The sequence below is a fragment of the Lagopus leucura genome, unplaced genomic scaffold, assembly GCF_019238085.1.
Source record: "Lagopus leucura isolate 7727_CA_CO unplaced genomic scaffold, USGS_WTPT01 Super-Scaffold_100002, whole genome shotgun sequence".
In the NCBI taxonomy this organism is placed as follows: domain Eukaryota; kingdom Metazoa; phylum Chordata; class Aves; order Galliformes; family Phasianidae; genus Lagopus; species Lagopus leucura.
Window position 1 is genome coordinate 67,819,488 of NW_024962263.1, and position 24,439 is coordinate 67,843,926.

The 24,439-nt window shown below is 38.1% G+C and overlaps 1 protein-coding gene across 1 annotated transcript in view; it reads right to left on the reverse strand.

Moving 5' to 3' along the window:
• Positions 1–5,665: 5,665 nt before the first annotated feature.
• The window catches only part of TRIQK (triple QxxK/R motif containing), a 49,312-nt gene continuing 30,538 nt past the window's right edge, over positions 5,666–24,439 (reverse strand). Inside the window, exons 3-4 of the mRNA XM_042869576.1 lie at positions 18,841–18,926; positions 5,666–8,662 (exon numbers count right to left, since the gene is read on the reverse strand). Coding sequence (XP_042725510.1) covers positions 8,549–8,662; positions 18,841–18,926 — 200 coding nt within the window. The 3' untranslated portion in view covers positions 5,666–8,548. The remainder of the gene's footprint in view (positions 8,663–18,840; positions 18,927–24,439) is intronic.

A 24,439-nucleotide genomic window follows, 5' to 3' on the forward strand; every position in this document is an offset into this window, starting at 1 on the left:
ATGAACCCCTGCTGTTAGGTCAAGGAAGGCTTATTTTAGCACTTGCAGATCCTATAATATTAAGCTGTTAATGAATTGACCAACTTTTCATCATACTTAGCATGAGAGATACTTCTCGTGGTCTCAACTCTGACGCCTGGAGAGACAGATTTCACAAGAGTCCTCTTGTAAGTTTTCTTGGGTCTGTGCCATCGTAGGAGGGAGTGCATAAGAAGCAGCATCTGGCAGTGCATCTGCATCCAGTCCCTGATGATGTCCTGGGATCCATCTGCCTGGGCTCCTTCCTCCCTTCATATGGAGCTTGACATATCTGGTACCTCACTGCCAAACAACCTCAGCAAATACTTCTTGCTCCAAGGGACGCCGAGTCACTTTTTCAGCATCTTCATCTTTTGTTATCTCTGTGCTAACCTGACGCAAGAGTACACGGTGTCTTTTCACATAGCTCTAGGCTCTAGTCTCAGTTGCATTGCCTCTCCATCACCCTGTAACATCAATATAGCCCAGTCACTGCAGTGTGGATACAAGAGGTGAAGAGTCTCTTAAGCATTTATTTTCTTTGTTTTCAGCTGCCCTTCAGGAATTACCCACTTCATCACGGTATCAACTTGAAAATTTCCAAATATGGAAAGTAAAACTAGCTGACAAGGAAAAACGGCAAAACCTTTGCTTTTGTTAGTCATAGACCTGAGGTTTCCAAGAATTTATCAGATTTCAGCATCAGTCTTTGAAGAAATTCATATACACAATAAGTAATTCCTGTTTTAATGCAATCAAAAGGGGGTAAATTATCATTCTGTAACATTTCAGATGAGATGGCACATTTAACCAAACTGTATCGCCTACAAACAAAGCATCTTTTCTATTAATTATGAGCAGTTGCAGTTCTATGAGAAGAAAAATCTGAAGCGTTGTCATGATTAACTCATGTTTTTAACTCATTTCAATGCTACATATCTTCATGAATAAGGGCAAAGACTGTCAAATGGCATTTATGGGAATACAGTTGGTTTTAAAGGGCTGTTCTTCATACTCAAAGTCTGCATAGCACTTTTGGAAATTTTTTCTGACATATATTGCCCAACTTTAAATAAATCTGTGGCTTTGGTAAGGATCTGAAGAAGCCCCTTTACTGTTTTACCTTTTGAGTACATTGTGTTATTATTCAAAGGGCAGAGAAACAATGGCACAAAGGTAAGCAGTGCCAGTTCTCAATCTTCTGAGCAGATTGAGAATAGCTACAATTAATGAACAGACAAACACAGATACGATCATCTACCTTTTAAGAAGGAACAGTCATGAGCTCATTAGGGCAGCAAGAACACATGATACAGTTGTTAAAACAGCCCTTCTTTAAGTAGAAAACCATAGCACCTAAGCTGTCTTTCAAAATGAGAAGCTGAAGGAAGTCATCAAAAGACACGAAAGCACATAAGGACATAAAAACTCTCGCCATGTGGGCCGGTGTGAAGGCTCCCTGAGGTAAGAAAGCTAAATAAAACCTTCCTGACTTCAGATTTTGCTGTCCTTCCCAAAGCAGAGTATATCTTTCTATATCATAAAGTAATAGTTACATGACATAACTTCAGCTTTTGCCCTGCAAGAACAAGGCAGGTCATCCCCTCTTGCAAAAGGATAATGCCTATAGCTTCCTACCAGTAAGGGTAGGCAGCCCTACAGACACCAGGCAAAGGAAACAACTGTGTAGAAACAATTTTTAAAAGGACAACAAAAAACAATTATTCTGGCACCTCCTTGAGAAGATAATAAATAAAATTAAAAAGCCTCAACATCTCAGCTTCTATTTATTTGTGGTAAGAAATCAGGCACCAGTGATGGTAGGAGACTCACCCTGTAGGTTAAGCGCTGCTCTGTTCTCTTTTGTAGCCTGTCCAATGCAACGCAGGCATGCAGTCCTACTCTAAACACCAACAGCTCCCCTCTGAGTGAGGGTGATGCTTTAGGACTGCAGAATCAGCAAAAGGGCTCCCCTGCCACTTCCCTCCCCATCTGTCCTCTCTGCTGTTCGTGTCATAGGAGAAAGTGTCTCCAGAGAAATGAAGATATTGCCGATATCTGTAAGAACATTTACATTTAACTCAACAACACACACACAAAGCTATTCCAGCTTGGTATAATGTGAATTTTTTTTTTACGTGAAAGTAGCAACCATTAGCCAGACCTATGCTTTGTATAACTAACCCAAACCCAGTTTATTCCTTAATTACATAAATGAATCATTGATTTACAGAGAAGCTGCTTTTTTTTTTTTCTTTTTTTTTTTTTCCCCCAGACATCTTCATCGTTTTGCTACATGAAAAATAAAAAATTCGAGGGAGCTCTGATTTGACATCAGAATTCGGCTTTCTTCCACTCTCTTCTCCAGCAACGTGATGAGTTGCAAGGCGGCTGTCTGCTGTTAAGAATTGGCCATTTAAATTCTGTTCCTTCCACTCTCATTACCAGGCAGAATGTGATCACCATTTTGGTCACCATGTTCCATACTCACCTCCTGTGGCTCGGCTTTGTAAGTTCTTACAATTTCTCTGTGACATGGCAAGCATTCAAAGATCTATATGCTGCTCAGTTATTCCACAGTTCATCAAAGTGAAGCTCTTCGTATCACTCACTTCTATTACTGACCTGAACAAACACCTTTTTGGGAGACTGAGGTTTGAGAGAACTGAAGCTCTTCAGCCTGGAGAAGAGAAGGCTGCGAGATCTGCTAGCACCTTTTCAGTATCTAAAGGGGAGCTACAGGAAAGAAGGGGACAGGCTCTTTAGCAGGGTCTGTGGTGACAGAACAAGGGAAATGACTTCAAGATCAAAGAAGGTAGATTTAGGTTAGATATAAGGAAATCTTTTACGGCGAAGGTGGTGAGGCACTGGAACAGGTTGCCCAGTGATGGGGTTGATGCCCCATCAAGGCAAGGCTGAATAAGGCCTGGGCAACCTGATCTAGCTGTGACGACCCTGCTCATTGCAGGGGAGTTGGACTTAGATAGCCTTTAGAGAAGGCTGCGGGGTGACCTCATTGCAGCCTTTCAATACCTAAAGGGAGCCTACAGAGGGGAGGGGAATCAACTCTTTGAAAGGGTAGATAACTGCAGGACGAGGGGAAATGGTTTTAAGTTGAGGGAGGGGAGATTTAGGTTGGACATCAGGGGGAAATCCTTTACCCAGAGAGTGGTGAGGTACTGGAACAGGCTGCCCAGAGAGGTTGTGATGCCCCGTCCTTGGAGGTGTTCAAGGCCAGGTTGGATGGGGCCCTGGGCAGCCTGGTTTAGCATTAAACGTGGAGGTTGGTGGCCCTGCCTGTGGCAGGGGGGTTGGAGATTCATGATCCTTGCGGTCCCTTCCAACCCTGGCCATTCTGTGATTCTGTGATTCTGTGATAGAGGTTCCTTCCAACTCCAAGGATTCTATCCTTCTATGATTTTGGGCAAGACATGAACTATGCTGCAGGGCTGCCAGCTTTTATCTGCTTTTCAGTGATTAAGAACAAGACAAAGTCATCAACTATTGTTTGATTGGTTATTTGTGGCCTTAGCACTCAAACCCAACGCAAATTATGTAAGTTAGAAAAAATATAGCAATGCAAAAAGTAGTCACGCAAAATGAGGCTTTTCCACTTGAACTTTTCTTCACAATCACCGGTTAGTTGATTTGTCCCAATATTTATAGTTCATCGTTAAAACTGCCAAAAACTGGCAGCCATCAGGATTGTTGTCTCAATTAAGGACAGTAAACAGATTGTCCCTTTTTTTTTTTTTTTAATAAAAAAAATCTAAAATGTATTACTTCACAGTTTTACATGTTTATTCATTTAAATGAGCTAAAAAATAGCGATGTGACATCTGCTTGAGAGACACTTGCACCTAACATTTTGGCTGTCTCCCCACCAATTTGGTTGTGATTAAGGGAGGGGGGAAGAAAAAGAGAGGATTCTATAACTTAAATGCAATCATAAGCTAAAAAAGCCTAATTTCTGTTCCTGGAGAAGTGTAGAAATGTATCTACAAAAGTTTATAACCAGCATAGAGGACGATGAGGAAAAGTGATGCAAAATACTGGCATAGGCCCTTTCAGGGAAAAATATTATAAGTATATAATCACAGAGCATCTTTGCCAGTTTATTCATCTCATGGATTAATTTCCCAAAGCGTGGGCATAATCCACTACAATTTTAAGAAGCAGTTCCAACATCACATTTCTGCTGTCTTATTGATGTGCCATAGTGTTATTTTCTTAGTCATAAACACCACTAATTATTATGCTACTGCAAAACTTGAAATGTGATCAAGACCTGTAATAACCTGTTTGTTGGCACCCTAACTTGCATAGTCTGCATTTCAAGTTCAGTACTTTACAGAGAATTGTCCCAAATGCAATCGACCATCACCAGTTGGCTCAGTCATGCCTTTTATAGACACAATTCCATATCAAAGCAAAATGAATCATCAGTCTACTGGGAGCAGCTAGCAATGTTTTCATCCCTGAATGGGCAGCATTCACAATTTCTTAAGTCAGCAGATAAACCTCTTCCTACATAGCAATTTTCATGGAAATGGGATGGGTAGTTTTGTAGGACTTTCACTGCGCCTTCATTTGATTGGGTTTAAAAGCTGTTTTCAAACACAACTTGTTAGGTCAACTATTCCAGAGTACACCTAAATGAACATCTGAGTTTGTTCATGTTGTGTATCTCTGCAGTTATGTGTGAACATGTTGTCCCAGCTGCAGCTGGTCTGATGAACGGAAGGGGCCATGACACATCCTGAATCACATGACATCCATATGATATGCAGCAATGAACTTTAAGTACAGTGTTCTTCAACAACAGTTTAAATATATCTCTAGGGTGCATTAGGGAAATGCTTAACATGCTTCCTAAACTTCCAGTAAAATGTATTTACGGACTCTAGGAAATAAGAGTTAAAGCCTTTCCTTGGCAATTTTCACCAGTGGCGCAAGTAAAATTAGTTTGAGGGTTCTGTCCTGAGATGGTCAGTGTCCTGGTTCTGTTTCTGTAGGACCAAAGGGGAAAGCAAAACTGCTGAGAAAATATTTACTGAGCAAAATCACTGCTGGAACGCTGTAGTGCCTTCCTAGCCAGAGCCATTTCCAGATGGGACATCCACTCCTGTCCACTGCAGGAGAGCCCTGCACAGGCATCAACTGCACAGCCTCTGCCTCAAAGAAATTCCATGTACTCCACAAGCAGCCTGAATTCCACTCTGTCCCCAGAGGTGAATTTCCTTGAAAAAAACTACCCAGTCACGCCAGAGCTCCTCTGTAAATGAGTTGATCAGCAATCTGTCTTTGAAACAACAGTATCAAAGCATTATTTTTATAATAAAACCAATCCATCTGAAGTTGATGGTAGGTACACGGAACAACTTTGTCTGCAGAAAAAGATCTGCTGTATTGGTATTGGGTAGGATGCCAAGGAAAGCTCTCTTTTACTGTCTTTTAAGTATTCATAGGCGACACTTAGTTTTAATACGAGCTCAGGGGTTAGAAATGCTTAGAATAATCCAAATATTCTAAAACTGGTGAGTATCACTGCTCAGACTGGAAGACCGTGCTACTTAGATTGCCTTAATGTCTTTTATAATTTATATATAATTCAGTGTGACACATCCAACATTAACAAGAGCACAAAGAGAGTAAAAATCCATTTATTATTAAGACAAGCACTAAGCAACTCATACGAAGATAGATGGTCCCAAAAAAATGAGGAGGCATATTTCAATCTGAGATATAAGCAAAGTAAAATAAACCATATATTTGCAAGACATACCTACAGGTATGGACACTATGTTCTAGAAAACAGAAATAACTTCAGGCTGGATTATGATCCCCTTGGAGTAAATCAGATCCTGAACTCAGGATACTCACGAATGAGAAAGCTCACAATATAACTTCAATTCTAATATTGTTGTGTCTGTGCCTTTTAGAACACCAAGGATGAAGAATCCGATGAGAGGTAGAGGCTTTTAGCTTTAAAAAAATATTGACATGGTCCCATTAGAAATTATTGTACTGATAAGAGAATCATTGTATTTGCTGCAATATTTACCAGGTATTTCTATGTACACTGAACAGAAATTTATCCACTTTATCTAAGCAACAGAAAAATTTCTCATTATATTTATCTTTCATGTAAATGAAAAGGTCTAACTGAAATGAAGCCAACAGACAAGCTGCAAACTATGGCACTTGTGGGCAATGTGGATTGATACGCCACAAATCAGGAAAGCTGCTTCAGTCACACACATACGCACACTGGATTTTGTCTATGAGTCATAATTATGGGAAATTAGATCTTCTAGGAACATCATGTTCATAAATTTGACAGTAGGAATAGCATGCTTTTTAATACGACTGATTCAGAAAGCAAGTTACAAGACAACCTGTGTGATGGTGATAACCACAATCATTCTCAGACCACATCACCCAGGGAGCTACACACAAACATTAACATAGCAACCCTTTCAGTATTTTATGGAGCAGGAAAATTGCTCATGCAAGGCAAAAGGAGAGGTCTGCAGCTTCTGTGATATGTGGTGTGGCATTGGTGAAACAAACAGCATGTCACATCCAAGAAGACAGTTTGTGAGGAGCTTTGCTCCCCACTGAAAAGCGGGCCATGTGTCAGAAAATGCTTTGCCATAAAAGCAACATGTCAGTAACCGTTTGGTCATCTATAGGAGCATTAGCAGACTATCAGGCACATGAATGTCTGCAACAGTCATAATTAGAAAATGAGAAATATTTGCACGTATGCATTTCTCTTTCACATCCTTCTTGGAAGATGGTGTGCTCTATATGTCTAGAGGAGCTGTTTTGCACTGCATAAAGTGAATGAGGAGTATGACAGAGAAGCGTATCCTTAGAGACTCACAGCATATATGGTCATAGTTACTGTACGGTTTAAAAACTAACTGTATTGAGCTAAGTTCCCTAAGTGGTGATAATGGGACCGTGTCAATTTAAAATAAATACACTTTCCATTATAGTAGTTGCTAGAGTTTGGTATGCCCTTGTCTCCAGAATCACTATATGGAAACTCAGTGAAGCATTTCCAGAACAAGTCAGTAAATGCCACAGTTGCAACTAAAACTGAAATGGGTACCTAAGATTAAGAGAAGCTGGTTTGCTAATAAAATTTCAAAATTATGGCAACTTTTCTGGAAATCAAACTGCCTGACTCCCTTACACATTTGGCAGCAGTGGGTCCATGCTTTTCTTGGTTTCAAAAATAAAAGAAACTAGAGAAAAACTGACCACATTTTTGAAGGATCAAAAGAAATCCTTTACAACCACAAGCTCAGTAATATGCCAAAGCTGAAGCAGAACAGGGTAAAGCCAAAATTTTAAAGCTTCCTGCAGCTGCTTTGACATACCGACTTCTTCAAGTTGCTTCTGGTTATCAAAGGCATCAGAAATGATATCCACACTGCATATTCCAAAAAGTACTTTGCAAGAACTAAAGGATGACATGGAGCCAAGATTTTCCCACTTACAAGAAGTATACGTGAGAGGATTCTTAATACTCACAACTTCATACATTAGTTTCATGATAAAAATGATTTTATAACTGGAAATACACATTTTTTTTTACAATACCCTCCAAACAGGTAGAACAAGTTGATATCACAACCAGCCGGCAGATTATAATTAAAATACAACTTTGACTTTTTATTAATAATAGAGCAATACACTAATTAAATCCAACATCGATTGAACTTTCTATTTACACTAGTTCAGACAGCACAGGAGGCAAAGCACTGTGTTTCAGAGGCATATGCGAATGTTAGAGCTTCTGTCATCCAGGTGCCATTTCTGACAGAACACATGTGTGCTGAACAGTTGGCAAAAGAATGAAAAAGATTACTGTAGATATATGGGCACACAGAATCTGGGATGACATAAAATTAAGTCCATATAGGAGGTGACAGACTGCTTCTAAAAAGATAATTTTTTCCTACAATTTCTTCCATCTTCTGGGAGTGCATTTGTGCATACACGTTTAAAAGAAAGATGAAAAGGGAGAGAAAGAAAGAGGGGGGTTTGATATACTTTAAATACAAATCAATAAAGGATTTCTTTTTTTTTTTTTGGTGTGATATTTCCGCTTTCTTTTGGGAAAAGAAAAAGAACCTAATTCAGCTATTAGGAAGCTTTGATTCCTAAATTTGGTCAAGGCAGATTCTTCTCCTGCAGAGTCAGCATCAATACCCAAGATAATAATAGCACCTGTCTTTTGACATCAAAGTTCTCTGCCTGAGAAAATATAATGTAAACAATAAACTTCCCGTATTGTGCTGCAGCTCCTGATTTTGGCATGAACCAAATATGCTTGCAGGGCATGAGTGTTCTTCCTTTCTTCTGGAGATCTGGAATGTAGAAGTAACGTACTGCAAAACTTATGAATTTGGACTGCAAGAAATGGCATTGTTTACTGTCTCCCAGTGAAGGGACCTTGTTCCTACGTAGTCTTGTTCAAGCTGAAGAAATCTTGATGATAGATTCATTGCATCTGCTAGTTTTCATCTGGATCCAGATCAAGGTCAACTTCACTGGAAATGTTAAGATAAAAGAAAGCATAAAAAGCCAACAGAAGTACCAATATAGCTGCAAGGACAAGGGCAACTTCCTGCAGAAATAAGAGAAAAAAATTAAGACAGAAACTGTTAGAAAGAATATCATCATTTAAAATAAACCAAGTTTAAATGTTATTTCCCTTCTACACTGCACAGCAAAATAACATCAGACTTTGTATAATGAATTCTTCTTGATTACCATTTCAGAGTGTTATAAAATCCATTTTACTTAGTAAACATTTCTGCAAGTTTGATACACCGCCAGAAATATTTGGCCTAAAGATCTTTGGTTTGACCTAGAAATGGGAGATTTATGTCCTTTTATTATTCCACCCCTTCCTTTTTGAAAGAAAACACGGAACTCACGAACCACAGTTTTGAACACAAATTTAAGTTATGAATTTACACTGTGAATTTTGATGTTTTCTAGCAATATGTTACTGCTTTTTGCCAACAAATTTGTAATTTTTTAATGAAGCAAACACAGTATGTTGAAAGTCAATGAAAATTGCTACCTCTACCTCCCAACTTCCTGGCATGCATCACAATATGGATCTACAAAATCCTTCAGAATTGGATGAAACTTTTCTTCCTTCCCCTCTGCAATAAGGCAAAAAGCACAACAATTTGCACTTGCACTTGCCTCTCTTCCCATAAAATATTACAACTCACTGCATCTTCCTTAATTAATATAAAAACGTCTTCCAAAGTATACATGATTTATAGCAGCTTTCAGAATCAGAAAAATGTTTTTGTACTGAAAAACCATACTCATTATGTGAACGCCTATCATCATATTCTAACTTAAGGCTGGACTCAGTAAAAACGTCAACTTTACATCTCAGACTCATACTTATAGACTGTTATAGACTGTATAGACTATTCAGACTTATACTCAGATAAAACAAATCAGAGTGTGAACATCCTTTTTTTAACACCATTTCCAATGTCACAGCGTTTCACATTTTTAAGTTTTTATTTTCCAGGAAAGCACCACACACTTCTTATAGTGTTGACTGTCATTTTGTTAGACAATAAAAGCAGAAACATAAATTTTGGGGAAAAAACCCCTACGTTCCTTCAGGTGAGTTTGCCCACCTCCACAGACTATCCTCCTTCTTCAAAAAGAAGTAATAATCTTCCCTCAAAATCTCAGCTTCAGGCTAACCTACAGATAGTCTACATCAGAACAACACACCAATATACTTAAAAGGAGATGAGTAAAACAGTTCAGTGCATTTATAGCAAGTAACCTGAATTGGTGCAGAAAATGGTGAGTCAACATTACTCTGCGAGTGGGACTGAAAGGAGACAGCTGTAGTTCATCTACACTATCAGACAACCTTTTCAGTTACAAGAAAGCATCTGACTCTGTTGAGTGTAAGATTCCTTGTGTCCCAAACAAGATGTCAAAAAAGTCACACAAATACTCTCTAAAAATGCCTTAGACTATGAGTGGAGTACAGATGATGGGTCTATACACAGGTCAGGTGTAGAGATCTATTCCACAGGATGGACCCCCTTCAGGATCTACCCGTTTGCGGTTGCTTCGTGACTGACTTTGAAAACATCTACTGCCATGAAAGAGTTAAAAGTGTGTTAGTTTCACTTTTTAAAGTCTAGCCCATTATCTGGCACTCTTCTAGAGAACAGCATTTCATTTGCATTTACATAAATGCATTATATAGTTTATCAGAATGTTGGATCAATAATTCAACATATGCCATCTAATAAACTTTGAAATACTACTGCCTTGGTGTATGCTCTATGGGAGTCTTTGCTCTATAGAAACTTTTGCTTTACATTTTATGTGGATGATTAATTGATGTGCACTTGGATTTTATTTTACATTAAAATTGATCCTGTAAATTGGCTGAGGCTGTTTGCTGAAGATTTCAACATTTTCCTCTTACTTTCCTCACTACCCTTTTCCTCTTAGCTTTCCTCACTACCCTCTGAGCCTTCCTTTCCTGTTTTCATATGATTTGATTAAAGAAAATGCATCTAATTCACTAAAATATTAAAGTGATTTTGCTTTGTTGCAGTTGCAACACGTCAGTATCTCACAAAAGGGCACGGCAGCATCAGACAGGTTTCATTTATTTCCTTGTATCCGCAGCTGTGCTCCCAGACCCATCTGGCCACACAGCTACTAATCTTAAGAGGATGTAATAAACAAGTGACATACAACTGCAAGCTCCATCTGCTCAGCAGAGTGGACAACAAAACCGTGCAATGCAGGCACCGTTCACACTTGACACAGAGAGCAAATTCATTCCGGTATTAAAAAGTTTTTCCCTCGTTTGGATGCCACACTTGCTGTCCTTTCTGCTTTACAGTAAGTCCTCTGCCCCTCTCCCTTCTGTCCTCTTTCCCCTATGGAATTCTGTGGTAGCAGCAGCTAAATTCTGGGAACGTCTGCACTAAAGATTTGTATTCTGGGAAGTGGAACAGGGACAATTTTGATTTTATTCTCAGTATCTGCTTTGATGAGAGCAGCTCTTTAATTCCTCTCTGCCTAAGTTTTGCAGTGAATAATGTGAGAGAACATTACTTTCCTCACACAGGCATTAGGAAGGAGCCTGGATCAGCATTTGCTAACCCTGGGAATGACAGGCCTTATTGAAACTCCTAGTCTGAGAACTATGCAAGCACCTTAATTCTGAGTTACTGAAGAAGGCCGAGAAACAAAAATCTAAAATAAATAGTCCAACAAAGGATGCCTGGCTCTCAGATAGAGATATGCAGTCTCTTAAGAATTGTATCCAGTTTATGAACTTTTAGAAACATAAATTTTGCAATGTAAGTAGCAAATGAGATGCTACACCACTGCACTGTATTTGCAACAACAGTACATATTGTCATTCTAATTTGTTTTATACTTATCAGGCTTTGCTATTTGTATTTTAAGCCATGCATAGAAATGAAATGTTAAAATACTCCCCGCTCAGCATATATAGTTCCCATTCTCTTGCACGTTACGGATCATCCCTATCACCGCTCTGCAAAATCCATTTACTCAGACGATTTCAACATGAATAATTAACCAACACAGAAAAAAGTCCAATAGAAATAAACTTAAAATGATCACAGGGCTTTTTCTCCCTCTTTTTTTTTTTTTTTTTTTCTTTCATAAGCATGTTAGGAAATAACATCCCTGATCTCAAACTCCAAAATACGGTCAGACACCTGTAAAAGGAACACAATTTTCTACTATATTTTCTAATACTTTCAATATTTTCTGTAGAACTCTACTGATTTCAGCTTAGGTAACTTTGTCAGAAATTTCTTCCATAAAGGAAACACGCGCCATTATGGGATACCATAGATTTAATTCTCCTATCATTTTTTGTTAGATTTATGTCTCTCATGCCAAAATGCTCGTATAATGCCCTCAGATTTGCTTTGATGGAATAAGTTGCAGAATTGGGATCTAAATGAGCTAAAACAGGGCATGAAAAAAATGAAGGACCAGATGAGGAAAAAAATGTTGGCTATGGCAACGCAAATCTGGACACTGTGTATGACACTATCATATACCACGAGTAGTGACACACTCAGGAAATTTTGGATTTTTTACATCTTAACTTACATTTTATTGTCCTCCAAAGAGAAGTGTACCTTTTTTAACTGACACCATCTTAAAACCAGGTGAAAGATTACCACAGATTTCTGTCTCTGAAATGTTTAACTATCCCAAGTAATTTCTGAAAAGGGATAAGAGGAAAAGCATTCGGATCAAGGATACTTATATAGAACAAAAACAATGGTACATAGACTTGAAAATAAATCTTGTTATTCCACATATTATTTCTAAGTGGAAGGACTTATTTGGGCATTCACTGTAACTATTTTTTACAAGGTTAGAAATAATAACTAACAATGATTGTTCACATCGATGACATGGCAGCTTCAGAATCATAGAATAGCCTGAGTTGAAAAGAACCAGAATGATCATCTAATTTCAACCTCCCTGCTACATGCAGGGTCGCCAACCACCAGACCAGGCTGCCCAGAAAACCCAGGACCTACATCCTTAATGCAGGAAATTCTACATCTAATACAAGGTAGCAAAAATTAACTTCTATCAGTAATTTTGATAATTAAAATTTTCAGATGGCACAAAGACCATTATGGCTTCAAATAATGAAGACAAAGTACTATTACAAAGTCACCTAAAACATCTGGCTATGTGATCACAAAGCAGCAGGATTCATTTTAACATAGCTAAACACAAGGCAATATATAAAGTTATCGAAGATGTAGGCAGTACATACAGTGTGAAGGATTCTGCCTTGAAACCCTCTGACTCTAAAATAGTCTTATAATTTAAGGGGCAACCACTCCTTCAGTGTGATTCTCTAGATGTGGAAAGAGATTTCCAGTAGGGAGATGACTGGTATTTATTTTATTATAGAGAAGAATGAGAGGTAGCCTGGTTACAACATATAACTATATATTCCATATACCTGTATTTAAGTAAGATGCTTCACAGTGTGAGGTCTTACTGCCTTGTTTATAGGAACCTCTCAAGGTCCAGCTGAGGTTAGATAAGCTCTCAAGCTAAGTCTTGAAATAAGATGCCGTTTGCTAAGAACAGGAATGACTGAACTTTTGAGTTGCCTCTTTGGAAGAATATTGGACTTCCTTGGCTGTACATCTTTTATAATGTTTCTCAACAAAATAAAATAGCATGAAGTATATATTCTTTAGCTATTGGGAAGAATACTTCAACTCGGACGAATGCTAAAGGAAATCCCTGCTGCTAGTCTTGGGAGCTGATTGCTTTCCTCCTTCAGGGTCATGGGATGACTGGGATTGCTGACATGGTCAGTGCTGTATTTGCAGCCTCTGGAGCACTACGCTGTTCAAAATGATGATAGTTCATGCTTTTGTGCTTCAGACTTTTCTATAGAGGATCAAACAGTTTCCTTCTCTTCCAAGAAATTTAGACCTGATGGAGAGGATCCAGAGGAGGGCCATGAAGATGATCAGGGGGCTGGAGCGGCACTTCAGTATTAAAAAGGGGATCATAAAAATGAGGGAAATCAACTTTTTACAAGGGTAAACTGATATAGGACAAGGGGGAATGGTTTTAAGCTCAAGGAGGGAAGGTTTAGATTGCATGTCAGGGGGAAGTTCTTCACAGAAAGAGTGGTGAGATGCTGGAACAGGCTGCCCAGACAGGCTGTGGATGAAATGAATGGGGCCCTGGGCAGCCTGGTCTAGTACCGGATTGGAAGTTGGTGGCCCTGCGTGGCAGGGGGACTGGAAATTGATCCTTGGGGTCCCTTCCAATCCAAGCCATTCTGTGATTCTGTGATTTTCCTTTTAATTGTACTGATTTCATTCCTGAGATATCTCAGGAATGAAGTTTTGCTGGTTTTCCTTTCAGTTATCCTTTGAAGTGTTAGAGATTGATCATAACTGACGCCAAAGCCTGAGAAAGATAGACCACTGCTCCGAGACAGTACAGAAAATCCTCCTAAGCTTCTGCCTGGTGCATCTTGTTCAAAGTTGAAAGCCACCATGATTACTCTACTTAAGTGTACAGGTCAGGCCAGGGTCAGATAGGAGCAATATGATTTTACTTTTCACTTTGTGCATTTTTCCTCTCTGTCCCTTCCATTTCAAGGTCAGGGATCAAAGTATGACTGCTGGGATCACTGGGAATATCACGCTTTGTTCACTGGTGGCACATTAAGCTGCCCTGCTCTTTATGTGAAGCACATAAACCAGTTTGGAGACACAGTATTTTGGCCATAGCAAAGTGCTTGGATTTCCTTGAAGGTATCTGGATGAAATTTTATGATCTGTAGCACATAGAAGCCAGATCAAATGATCTAATAGTCCCTCGTGCCCTTAATTTCTGCAAAGCTATGAAACTGTATTCCCAACATATCTTGGCAAATGTAGTCCACTAACTTAGCAGATTATGCACAGCGTGAAATCAGAGAACACCCTTTGCCAAAATATACTAGGAATGTTTTGTTATCTGTTCATACATAACTTATTCCAGATGAGATAAACTCTTAATAGTGAGCTAGCTAGATAAACAATAGATTAAGCAGATATGCAAAAGAATGACAGACAGTAAGCTCACACTTAGCTAGGAAGCATTTTTTCCTTAGCGCAATCAATGTACTGTATTGCTAATAATTCTCTATGGAGTACTATTCTGCAGTTGATTATGTCTTTGTAAGTGGGTGTAAAAAACTACTGTTCAGATTTGTGTCTGCCTTTCACCAAGAGAGAAAACTTCATCATTTATCCCATGGACCACTGATTCATTCTTGCAGGCTGTGAAAACAATCTTCCCTCAAGAATTCCCATTACTGGTGGCTTCTGCCTACAAAACCCCAGCTATTCAGGGCTGAACTTGCACAATCCTCAAACTATTTTCTTCTCACCACCCTCCTGCTGGCACCTCTTCCTTCACTCATAAAAAGCAGAGTTAGCATTGACAATGTAGAGCCCTTGCTGCTTCGCCTGGCCAGCACAACCAGGTGGGCTTCCATCAGCATGAGCTGAAAGACAACAAAACACCCACACAGAGAAGGCCCAGAGGCTTCTTTTTTGGTACTGCTACAAAGAATTTTGCCGTATGCTAACACCAGGAGACATCTAGCATATTGCTTTCCCTCCGAGTTGTTTCTTGAGACGGGGTCCTGCTTTTCCAAGAGACACCATATATTTGGAACCATCTGCAATTAGCGTCGTACATACAAACAGAGCTTGTACAATAGCTCTGTTATAATATCCAATTTTTAAACATGTTTAAAGAACAAATATTATACACCAAATGCTAGCGTGGTCACCTTGCTTGAACTAACTTTCGGTTGTTATTAGTGCTTAGCTACTTCTCTGACATTATCAACATGTATAAAATCTCTCATTGGGGAAATTAAAAAGTACTAAATGGCAGTGACTGAAAGAAACTTTGTTACTTTAAACCTTGCATTAAAATGACAAGGCAATCAAAGTTTGACAAGACAAGCTAATTAGTATGCCAGCGATGAAATGTGAAGGATCTCCAGGGGATTGGTTCTCGAAAGTTTTATGTCATTTATAGGGACTTTTTAAAGCAAATGTTGTCAGCTCTTGTGGTGAAATACACAACAGCTGAATTTCATTATCTTGATACGTATTGAGGACTACATCCCTCCTCTGCTTTCCAGTCCTCTTCTCTTTCTCCCTAAATACTTGTGCTTACAACGAGTGGTTGTTCTTCCCGTGAATTAAATCCTGGTAAAAATCAGTGTAGAGGTATCAATAGTTTAAATGTTGTAAGTGGAATTTTCAAAGATTTGTAAAAATATCCCCCTTTCCTAGAGAGCTTCTACTTCTACATATCGTATGACAAAGATATATTTTCTCTACAGTAATTTAAAAAGCCAATTAGGTTTTTCTATGAAAGTGTTAATATATTTTGAAGTGCTGCATACTGCATAGTGTACCAAATACAGATAAACAATAAAAGGTGAATACACAAATGTGTGTGTTTTTTCAAATGTTTAACAAGAACCGTGGACACTTCTATTTAAAGTGCTGCCTACTTATTACATTGCTCTGTAATTATATCACTTTTCTTTCCTCAACACAGACTGAAGTTAATCAACTGTCACAGAATCAGAGTCTGCATCACATAAAAATACAAAATTCTCACCCTTAGGAAGGTGAACCATGCTAACTTTGCTAACGTGAAGCGACAGCTGTGACAGTATCTTCTCAAATGAGGAGCTCAGGCACACTGAAAGCTTGGAATATTAGGAAACAAACAATTAAAGTAATGTGCATTTAGCCTCAAAATAGTTTTACTAATGTATATATCATAATGAGACCTCAAATCTTCTGCTTTTTTTGGCTGTCAGAGGCATAAGAATGGTTTAACACCAAGGAGATTTCAAGAAATTCTCATTTCCAAATTGATCCAGATGACAAAATAGCAGTATTTTGGATTGGTGTGGAGGATGAAAATATCTGCCATAAGATTGCTCTTGGGCAGAGAGAGGAACTCAAGGATGGATGGAGCAAAGCAATCCTTGTCTGAGAGAGAAGGTCAGCTTGGGAGGGTGCTCCCCAGGGACACAGAGGCCACATCACCAAGCAGCCTCTCCCAGCTGAAGGAATAAAGCAAGCTGAAGTGTTGTCACTGAGAAACAGAAAGAGGTGTGAGTTTACCTAATTGCTGTGCTGAGCAGCACAGGTTTGGTCAGTGGAAGGGCAGAGTTTTACTCTACAGGGACTCTCATTATCCTGGTGAAAGTACTGTAACACTTAGCAAGTCTAAGGCTGTTTGCATTAAGCAGGCTCAGTGAGAAGGACGCACAGAAAGGCCTTGCCTTCTTTCCCCATAAGCACATCCCTGGTGTCCACCTTCCCTTCCCTTCCCTTTTGCTTAAGCTCTGTCAGCTTTTCTCAGCAATTAGGAAGCAAGGCAAATGACTGTGATCTGTTTGAAGATGATTAATCATATTTTAAGGCCCACGTGTGCAAGAGACTTTACAGTCAGAAGACATCATCTTAAACAATCTTTTTTCTTCCTCTCTTCCATTCTTTCTCCCTTTCTCTCTTTCTTTTCCATCCTTCCTTCCTTTCACAGAGGCAGAATTGCAAACCTAAGACATTTCAATTAGGATTACCCCAAGAACACAACACCCTACATACTAGAGAGCACATTCACATGTTGATGGCAAAAGTCATTCTTAACTGCAACAAAGCTGGCATTCTACTAAAATATGCAGGAACACATTTGTACAGAATAAACAATTCTTGTTCTTATTCACTAATGTTTGAGTTTCACGATACATACGATTACACATATGCTTTTCCATTCTCCTTCAATTTGCTTTCAAGTAAGAATTAAGAACAAAGGAAACAAACATGTTTTGAGGACTAAGGCTCCTATTTTTCTCACTTCTACGACATATGCATAAAACTTGTACATTTCTGAAGAACTAAGCTGTACACTAAAAGTCTCCAAGTAGAATATCACTTTTAAAAGGTCAATGCGTTGAAAGTAAAATGAAAAGAAAAAGCAAAATTTAATAAGGGAAGGAAAAAAAACATCAAACACAAAAGGTTAATAATCTATCCTTTAAACAAAAAAGGCAATCTACTTTTTCTCATTAAAACCTGACACACAGCACTAACTGAGGAGATTATGTTGTGAAAACATACTGCATCGCACGGTAATGCTTGATCGAGATCAGCAATCAGGAGCAAAAAGAAAGCACTGTTTCATGATTATAATAGCAAATTCTGGAAGACAACCAAATACATCATCTGGCAGCTCAACAGCTGTTACAGCTTGGTAGTAATACCTTGGCATTTGCTATAAGCTATAACTTGAAAAAACTGATTTCTCATCTGCCAGATACAAGAAAATGTCCTCCTTTTAACATTTCTGAAGTTTCTTTCATTAGAATACCCAGCTATCTAATCTTTTTTAATAATTATTTTACACATTTTTTATCCTTGCTGCTAAGTTAATTGGGCATCACTTTGATTTAAAAAAAAAAAAAAAAAAAGTTGGATGGAAAAAAATCAAGTGCAACCTAGATAAAATAATGTACGTTCAGCAAATTCAATTTTGATGATACAGGACAGTAGATAGCATAGAGTATTCCTAACTGTTCTCCTAGTCCACATTCACAGTCATGATCAATTGGCCATTATTATACCTCATAACTTCCTGAAAAAGAGACATTTCCAAAATAAAGCTCAGTATCTCTCCAGGTGTTTTGTTCTTACTTAAGCCTTCTGTTTCCAAGTCAGAGGCAGTACACATGGATGTAGACTAAAATAATGATGCTGTGAATTTACAACACTTATCAAACCCTGTCTTTAAATTACTCCTGGGTATAGGGAAGGAAGAGGAAGAAAGAAGTCATTTACTGTCAATTTTGTAACAATATGAACTAGTCAAAGCATTTGTGTGTACAGTGGCACCCCAAAAAGATCAATTTTCTAAGCGCACAATATTTTGGCATTAAAGTAAATATGCATCATAACAAGAACTTGGACTACCTTTTAGTGTTTCCACTATTCTAGTTATTTTGGGGTTAAGTAAAAGCAATCCATCATAAATATTTTAGATTCTGGCATTCCACTTAGATTTTGAAGTGTCATAAACAATATCTCTCAGAAATCAATATTCATGCAGCACATCTATGGGGAAAAGAAACAACAAATACACAAAGGTGGAATAAGCTATCAAAGAGAATTCTACCTTCACGCCTAGTGCAGTTTTCTTGGCTTCTGCTTTTAATCTCGTTGCTCTTAACATAGGTCTGGTTTTCTTATAATCTTGCTTTCCTAGAGCAGAAAAACACATTTATTGAAAATGATGCCAAAAAAGATAAAGAATGTCAGCAATTATCTCAGTTTGAAAGTCAGCTCTCACATTTGCAAACATCTCACAGTTCAGCACTTTAAACAGAAGCCACGTTATAGGACAGGGGCCCAACCAGAAGAACAATGTTGCTAAACTCAGATGATGATAACAACAAACAGGAGCTGATAAATCAGTATAGAACCTATTACCTCAGAGAGACATCCAAATACACATACTGACCGCCATCCACTAGTACAATGTTTATTAAATTGTTCAGTAAGCATCAGACTGCAAGTAAGTAGATTAAAGGAGGATGACGTTTTACCCCTTGCTTTTCAATCAAAGCAAAATTTTCATTATAATTTTTGTTGGTTAGCCACCTCTAATGCATTTATAAATGTGTAATACGTGACATTATGGAGAACATAAATGTTTCATCATTCTGAACTGGAACATTATTTGTGAGCAGCAGAACTCAGAGACACGCAGGTCAATCCAAGTAAGCATTAATAAAACCATTGTTTCACACCATCTGTTTATAGAAACATGTTACACGGAAACTTCTAGAAGTGTCTTAGATGTGCTTTTAAAAAATTATGAGAACCACCTCTTACAGCCTGTGCAGCAAAGTGCTTCACAGGACTGAGTCCGTATGAAGTGAGTTCAGAGGAGGACATGAGAGTACTTAGAAATGGTATAAATCATTTAGCTCAATTTAATAATAAAGCATAAAATACTCAATACCTCTCAGGGATATTTTTGCTATTTAAAGGACATGTTACCGCTGTATTGCACACTATTAACCATAGCCTCTCTAAGCTGCCAGAAGTCAAGGCACTGATAGAGTGAGAGAAGGAGGAAAAGAAAAAGGGTGAAGAAACAGCTGAGAGGGGTAGAACCCTAGCACAACTCTTTTTTTTCCTCCAGTGCATGCCTGAATTTTGTACTTTTTGTCTATTTTCGAACCTAACCTACATTGCTTAAAGAAGAAATCCTACAGTATTTTTTTTCACCGCTAGTTTTACATCTAGGTTTCATCATTATCACATTCAAATAATTTAACCTTCTGTCTAGAGCTGTGCCCAGTATTTCTGTGCACGTAACACTCCCATTTAATCAGCTAGATGGGGGTCTTGCATTTATAAACAATAGAGCAAGCTTCAGACTGAGATATTACAGAGCAGTGGTGGAATTCTGCAACATCAGTTGGAAAAGAAAGATCTTCTCCAGTGATACCCTGGATTTACACTTGTATCTTTGCCCACACTTTCTGTTTCATCTCTCTGCTCTTACTCAGTGCAGAGCTCCTCCCTGTGTAGCATATGCTGTTTGCTCTCATGGTCTAATCTGTCCTCAACCCTAGGGATTATACATTGCAAAAGTCTTCATATTATCAGTTGGTCAGATATTATTCACTGAAGACCTGAAATAACTTAGAAAATACTCACTGACAAAAGGAAAAATAACTGAAATCATTTGAAAAAAGCATACATCCAAAGAGCCTTCTTAGAAAACGGAGTGAAGAAAAAATGACAAAATGACTATTTATGTCTTATGTTCCAATATATTCATCCAGTCAACATATCTCATTTACAGGAGGGGATGACTGCAGCATTATTCTTCAGAAGTGAATGCTATCTGATAATAGGATGCATCAGAGAGTTGAATGCTGTAATAGTCCAAACAGTTATGGAGAGATTTGCAGTAACAACCAAAACAGCGAAGTCAAGACATGAAGCCAGACTGAAAGAGAATGTGCTCCCCCCACTAAAGTACTGCAGACGTACTTTTGCAATGAAATAGTTAAAGAGCTGTCAGAATTTCCATTATAAATGGCAGGAGTTTATAACTCATAAAAATTCACTCCAGGGTGAAATTTGGCATTGGATATACCCCAGCCTTGAATTTTTTTTTTTTTGTTTTGTTTGTTTGGAGCCAACTTTCAATAAAATGATACAGCTGTTCTTACTTACTCATGAACAAACTATAGAAATTTATCCATTTGAGATGTTTTAAGTACGACAAAAACTTTCATTTAGAAGTATAAAGCTGACAAGGACTAGGTTCAATTTCAGTTCTTATAATTCACATTTGCTGTTCTCCTGTCTGGGGCAAGTAAAGCAGGACAGTCAGAGGTTTCCCTTCCAGTGATGCAATGGCATTAGGTAATAAAAACTAGAAAGGACTGCAAGGCCCGTTAGGGATGAGAAAAAATAGATGCTGTCCCCCACCTACCTTTCCTCTCATTGCTCATTCTCCCTCTTTTTCTCCAAGGAGTAACTGTGAAGGTTACTAGAGCAGAGGTAAATGCTGCACAGGAGAAAGTCTCCCAAAGAAATTAATCAGGAGTACCAAGCCTATTTCTAGCAAAGAGTAGCTGACTAGTGTGACTTCCCTCAGCTTCAAGCACTCTGGTACTGTCTATTCCAGTTATGGTTAAGACCGGATTGTAATCTAGAGAATACTTCCAGATTTATACTAAATCTGATATGAACAACTACCCCAACATTTATAATGAATAGGCTATTTAAATAATTACTCTGGAGCTGATGCTTCTCCAAATCAATGTACCTGTCATTAATCCTCCAGTCTTCTTTCAAATGCAAAAGCCAGAGAAAAAAAAAAAGGGAGAGAAACAGTCTGAGTCTACCAAGTGCAAAAGTTTAAAAAGGGCATCTGTGGAGTCCTTCCTAATGAAAACCAGATTTAGCAATTGCACTAAAGGACTTTTAAAACATATGAACTTTCTGAGGCCTTGGGAAAAACATCTGCAATACAGGACTATAAAGAACTCCGAAATGCAAAGCCCCAACCATGTGAACACTGATCATTACCACCTGGAACACAAGCAGAAATAACTAGTACTAGCTCCCTATGTTCTCTCTGAGCCTTCAAATTCAACCAGTTGGAGTATGTATATTCACACTTCCAATTTCTTACAATTTTATCTCACTTATCCTGAAAGCTTTGTACGTTTATCCATCAGAGTCCTCAGCTAAAGCTGTTTCTTCATCCTGGGAAGGGATCGTCAAAACCAGTTAAGATGGACTCAGCAAACAAAGCTCCATTTGTCTGCTCTACCTGATGTCTATTTAAGACAGTCACTGAGTTTTCCTGGGGGAACACAGGAAGGCAAGGAAAGAAGCCAAAATCATATCACAGGAAAATTTCCAGACCAAATCCTACTTTGTGCATTACCTAAGCAAAATCCTTTCCTTTTTTTTTTTTTTTTTTTTTTTTTTTTTACTTTTTCTCACTGTCATTACCATCAATTCTTCATTTCATCTGTCAAACTCAAGTACCAGCTCCCTTCCCTTCCCTTCCCTTCCCTTCCCTTCCCTTCCCTTCCCTTCCTTTCCCTTCCCTTCCCTTCCCTTCCCCCTTTCCCTTTCCCTCTCCTGTTAATATCCCTGTTAATGCAAAACTTAAACTAAATAGCAGCTATGAGCTAGACAAGTTCATCAAGTTCTGGGTGACCTTTCCTATTTACTCTGCAGAACCGTGGTGACATTAATAGGTAGTATGTAAGACACTGTGCTTTGTATACATAACAAGCTCTGCAACACAAGGAACCAATAATGCAACATGTTGAACACTGTATTTTAAGAAAACTGACTGCATCTAAGATTTTGTTTAAAGATGCTGCCATTTACCATACAATCTGAACCTATATCATAACTTCTTAAAAAAAAATAATTAGATTCCTGACCTTTCTAGATGTCTATTCTGTCATTCTAACAATTGCTCATTACTGGATTTGAATAACTGACTAAAGACTGCCTCTCTGTCTTTCAATTCATCAGGCTTAAGCAGAAACAGGACTGCATCTTTGGCCTTTGTTGATACTGTTGTCCAAGCTTATTATCATATGAATATCTGGTTATTGTTTTATAAATGTTCACATTTCGGGAGCTCACTGCCTTCTTTTCTCTCAGTAGACTTTACAATATCCACCTTCATTATCATCATGCGGCAGCACTGCTCTTCGCCTGCATTTTCTACTTTAAAAATTAATGCACTGCTATTTTCTGAATACTGTACTGCGTAAGCTGCTTATGAGTACATTATGCTATCAAGCGAGCACATGCAGAAAAGCTTCCTAAACTGTTATTCTTTCAATGAAAATACAGCTGGTTCTGCTTCAAAGGCACTTCTTTTCACCTGCAAATGGACTTGCTCCTACACTTATTCCTCAATTCATTGTCTTTTATTTGTGTCTGCAAATCTTTAATTGCCTTTAATTAGAAAAAAGTAAATTCAGTGCTTTAATCTTGCAAAAACATTCAATCATAATTCTGTCTGGGATGAATACCAAGTTCTATTCACTGACTGATCTTTATAACAAAGGTATATAAATTTATTGTCCGTTTATATAGACCACATCAATTAAGCCACAATGGAAAAACAAATAGATAAGAGTCAAAATATTTGAAACGAGAAATGTGCAATCTAAATTTAATTACTCAGACAAATTATTTGAAGATGAGTTATTTACAGCATGCCAAAAAACCTGGCAGATAGTAAAATTTGCTAATCAACATTACAAATTTAAAATTCCTTTCAACACTTTCCGCATAATTCGTAGCAACCAACAAACTACTGTCTCGAATCTTTCTCTGTTAGTGTTATAATCAAAACATTAGTCAGATTTTTTCCACATAGCAGCAATCCATTTCACATGCTAAAAGTATTGTTTGAAGCACAATAAAACCACAACTCCTGGGTACATTTTAGTTACTGGTAGTTGTTTAACTAAAATATATTAATGTACCTCATGTTGAAACCCAGACTAAAAAGTATAAATATCTTATTAGAAACTAGAAAAACTAGAAACAGGCTGGGATAAGCTTTGCTGTCAAATTGGTAGTGTGAAATTGTACACCTAGTTAAGCTGAAATTAATGTTCTTATTATTAATTTGAATTATTGAAGGTTCCAGGAACCCCCCAGTTAAATCCTACTGAGCAAACACAGAAGAATAAAATAGTCCTCTGGACTTTTTAAGGTTTCTATAGTCTGACTTGGAGCAGCCCCTTGATTTCTCCACTGTAACAAGTAGAAGTAGAAGTCACACTATTCTCCACAATCTACAAGACACATTACAGTCATAAGATTTTTAGGAGCTTGCCTACTGTAAGTCTCTCTGCGTCCCATAGAGAAACTTCTACAAAGAGTGAGTGGCAGCCATGTAAGACAACCAAAACTGCCCTATGGCAGTACCTATTTTACTGTTGATAACAGAGAGATAGTAGAGTTGTTCAGCACCCAGATCATGAGCTTTGGTTTAGCCTCTAAAGTTAGGTGTAACAAATCAAGTCCAAAGAGACTACATCTAAAGGAGAAGGAGAGAAACAGAAATGTCCCACATGTTTTTATTTGGGTGCTTGAGGCATTTCCAGACACGGTCAAATTACCTTTTAAGTATTAGGTAGTATTAGTATTTACTTTTATATATAAATATACACTTTTATATATAAAATACACTTTTATATATA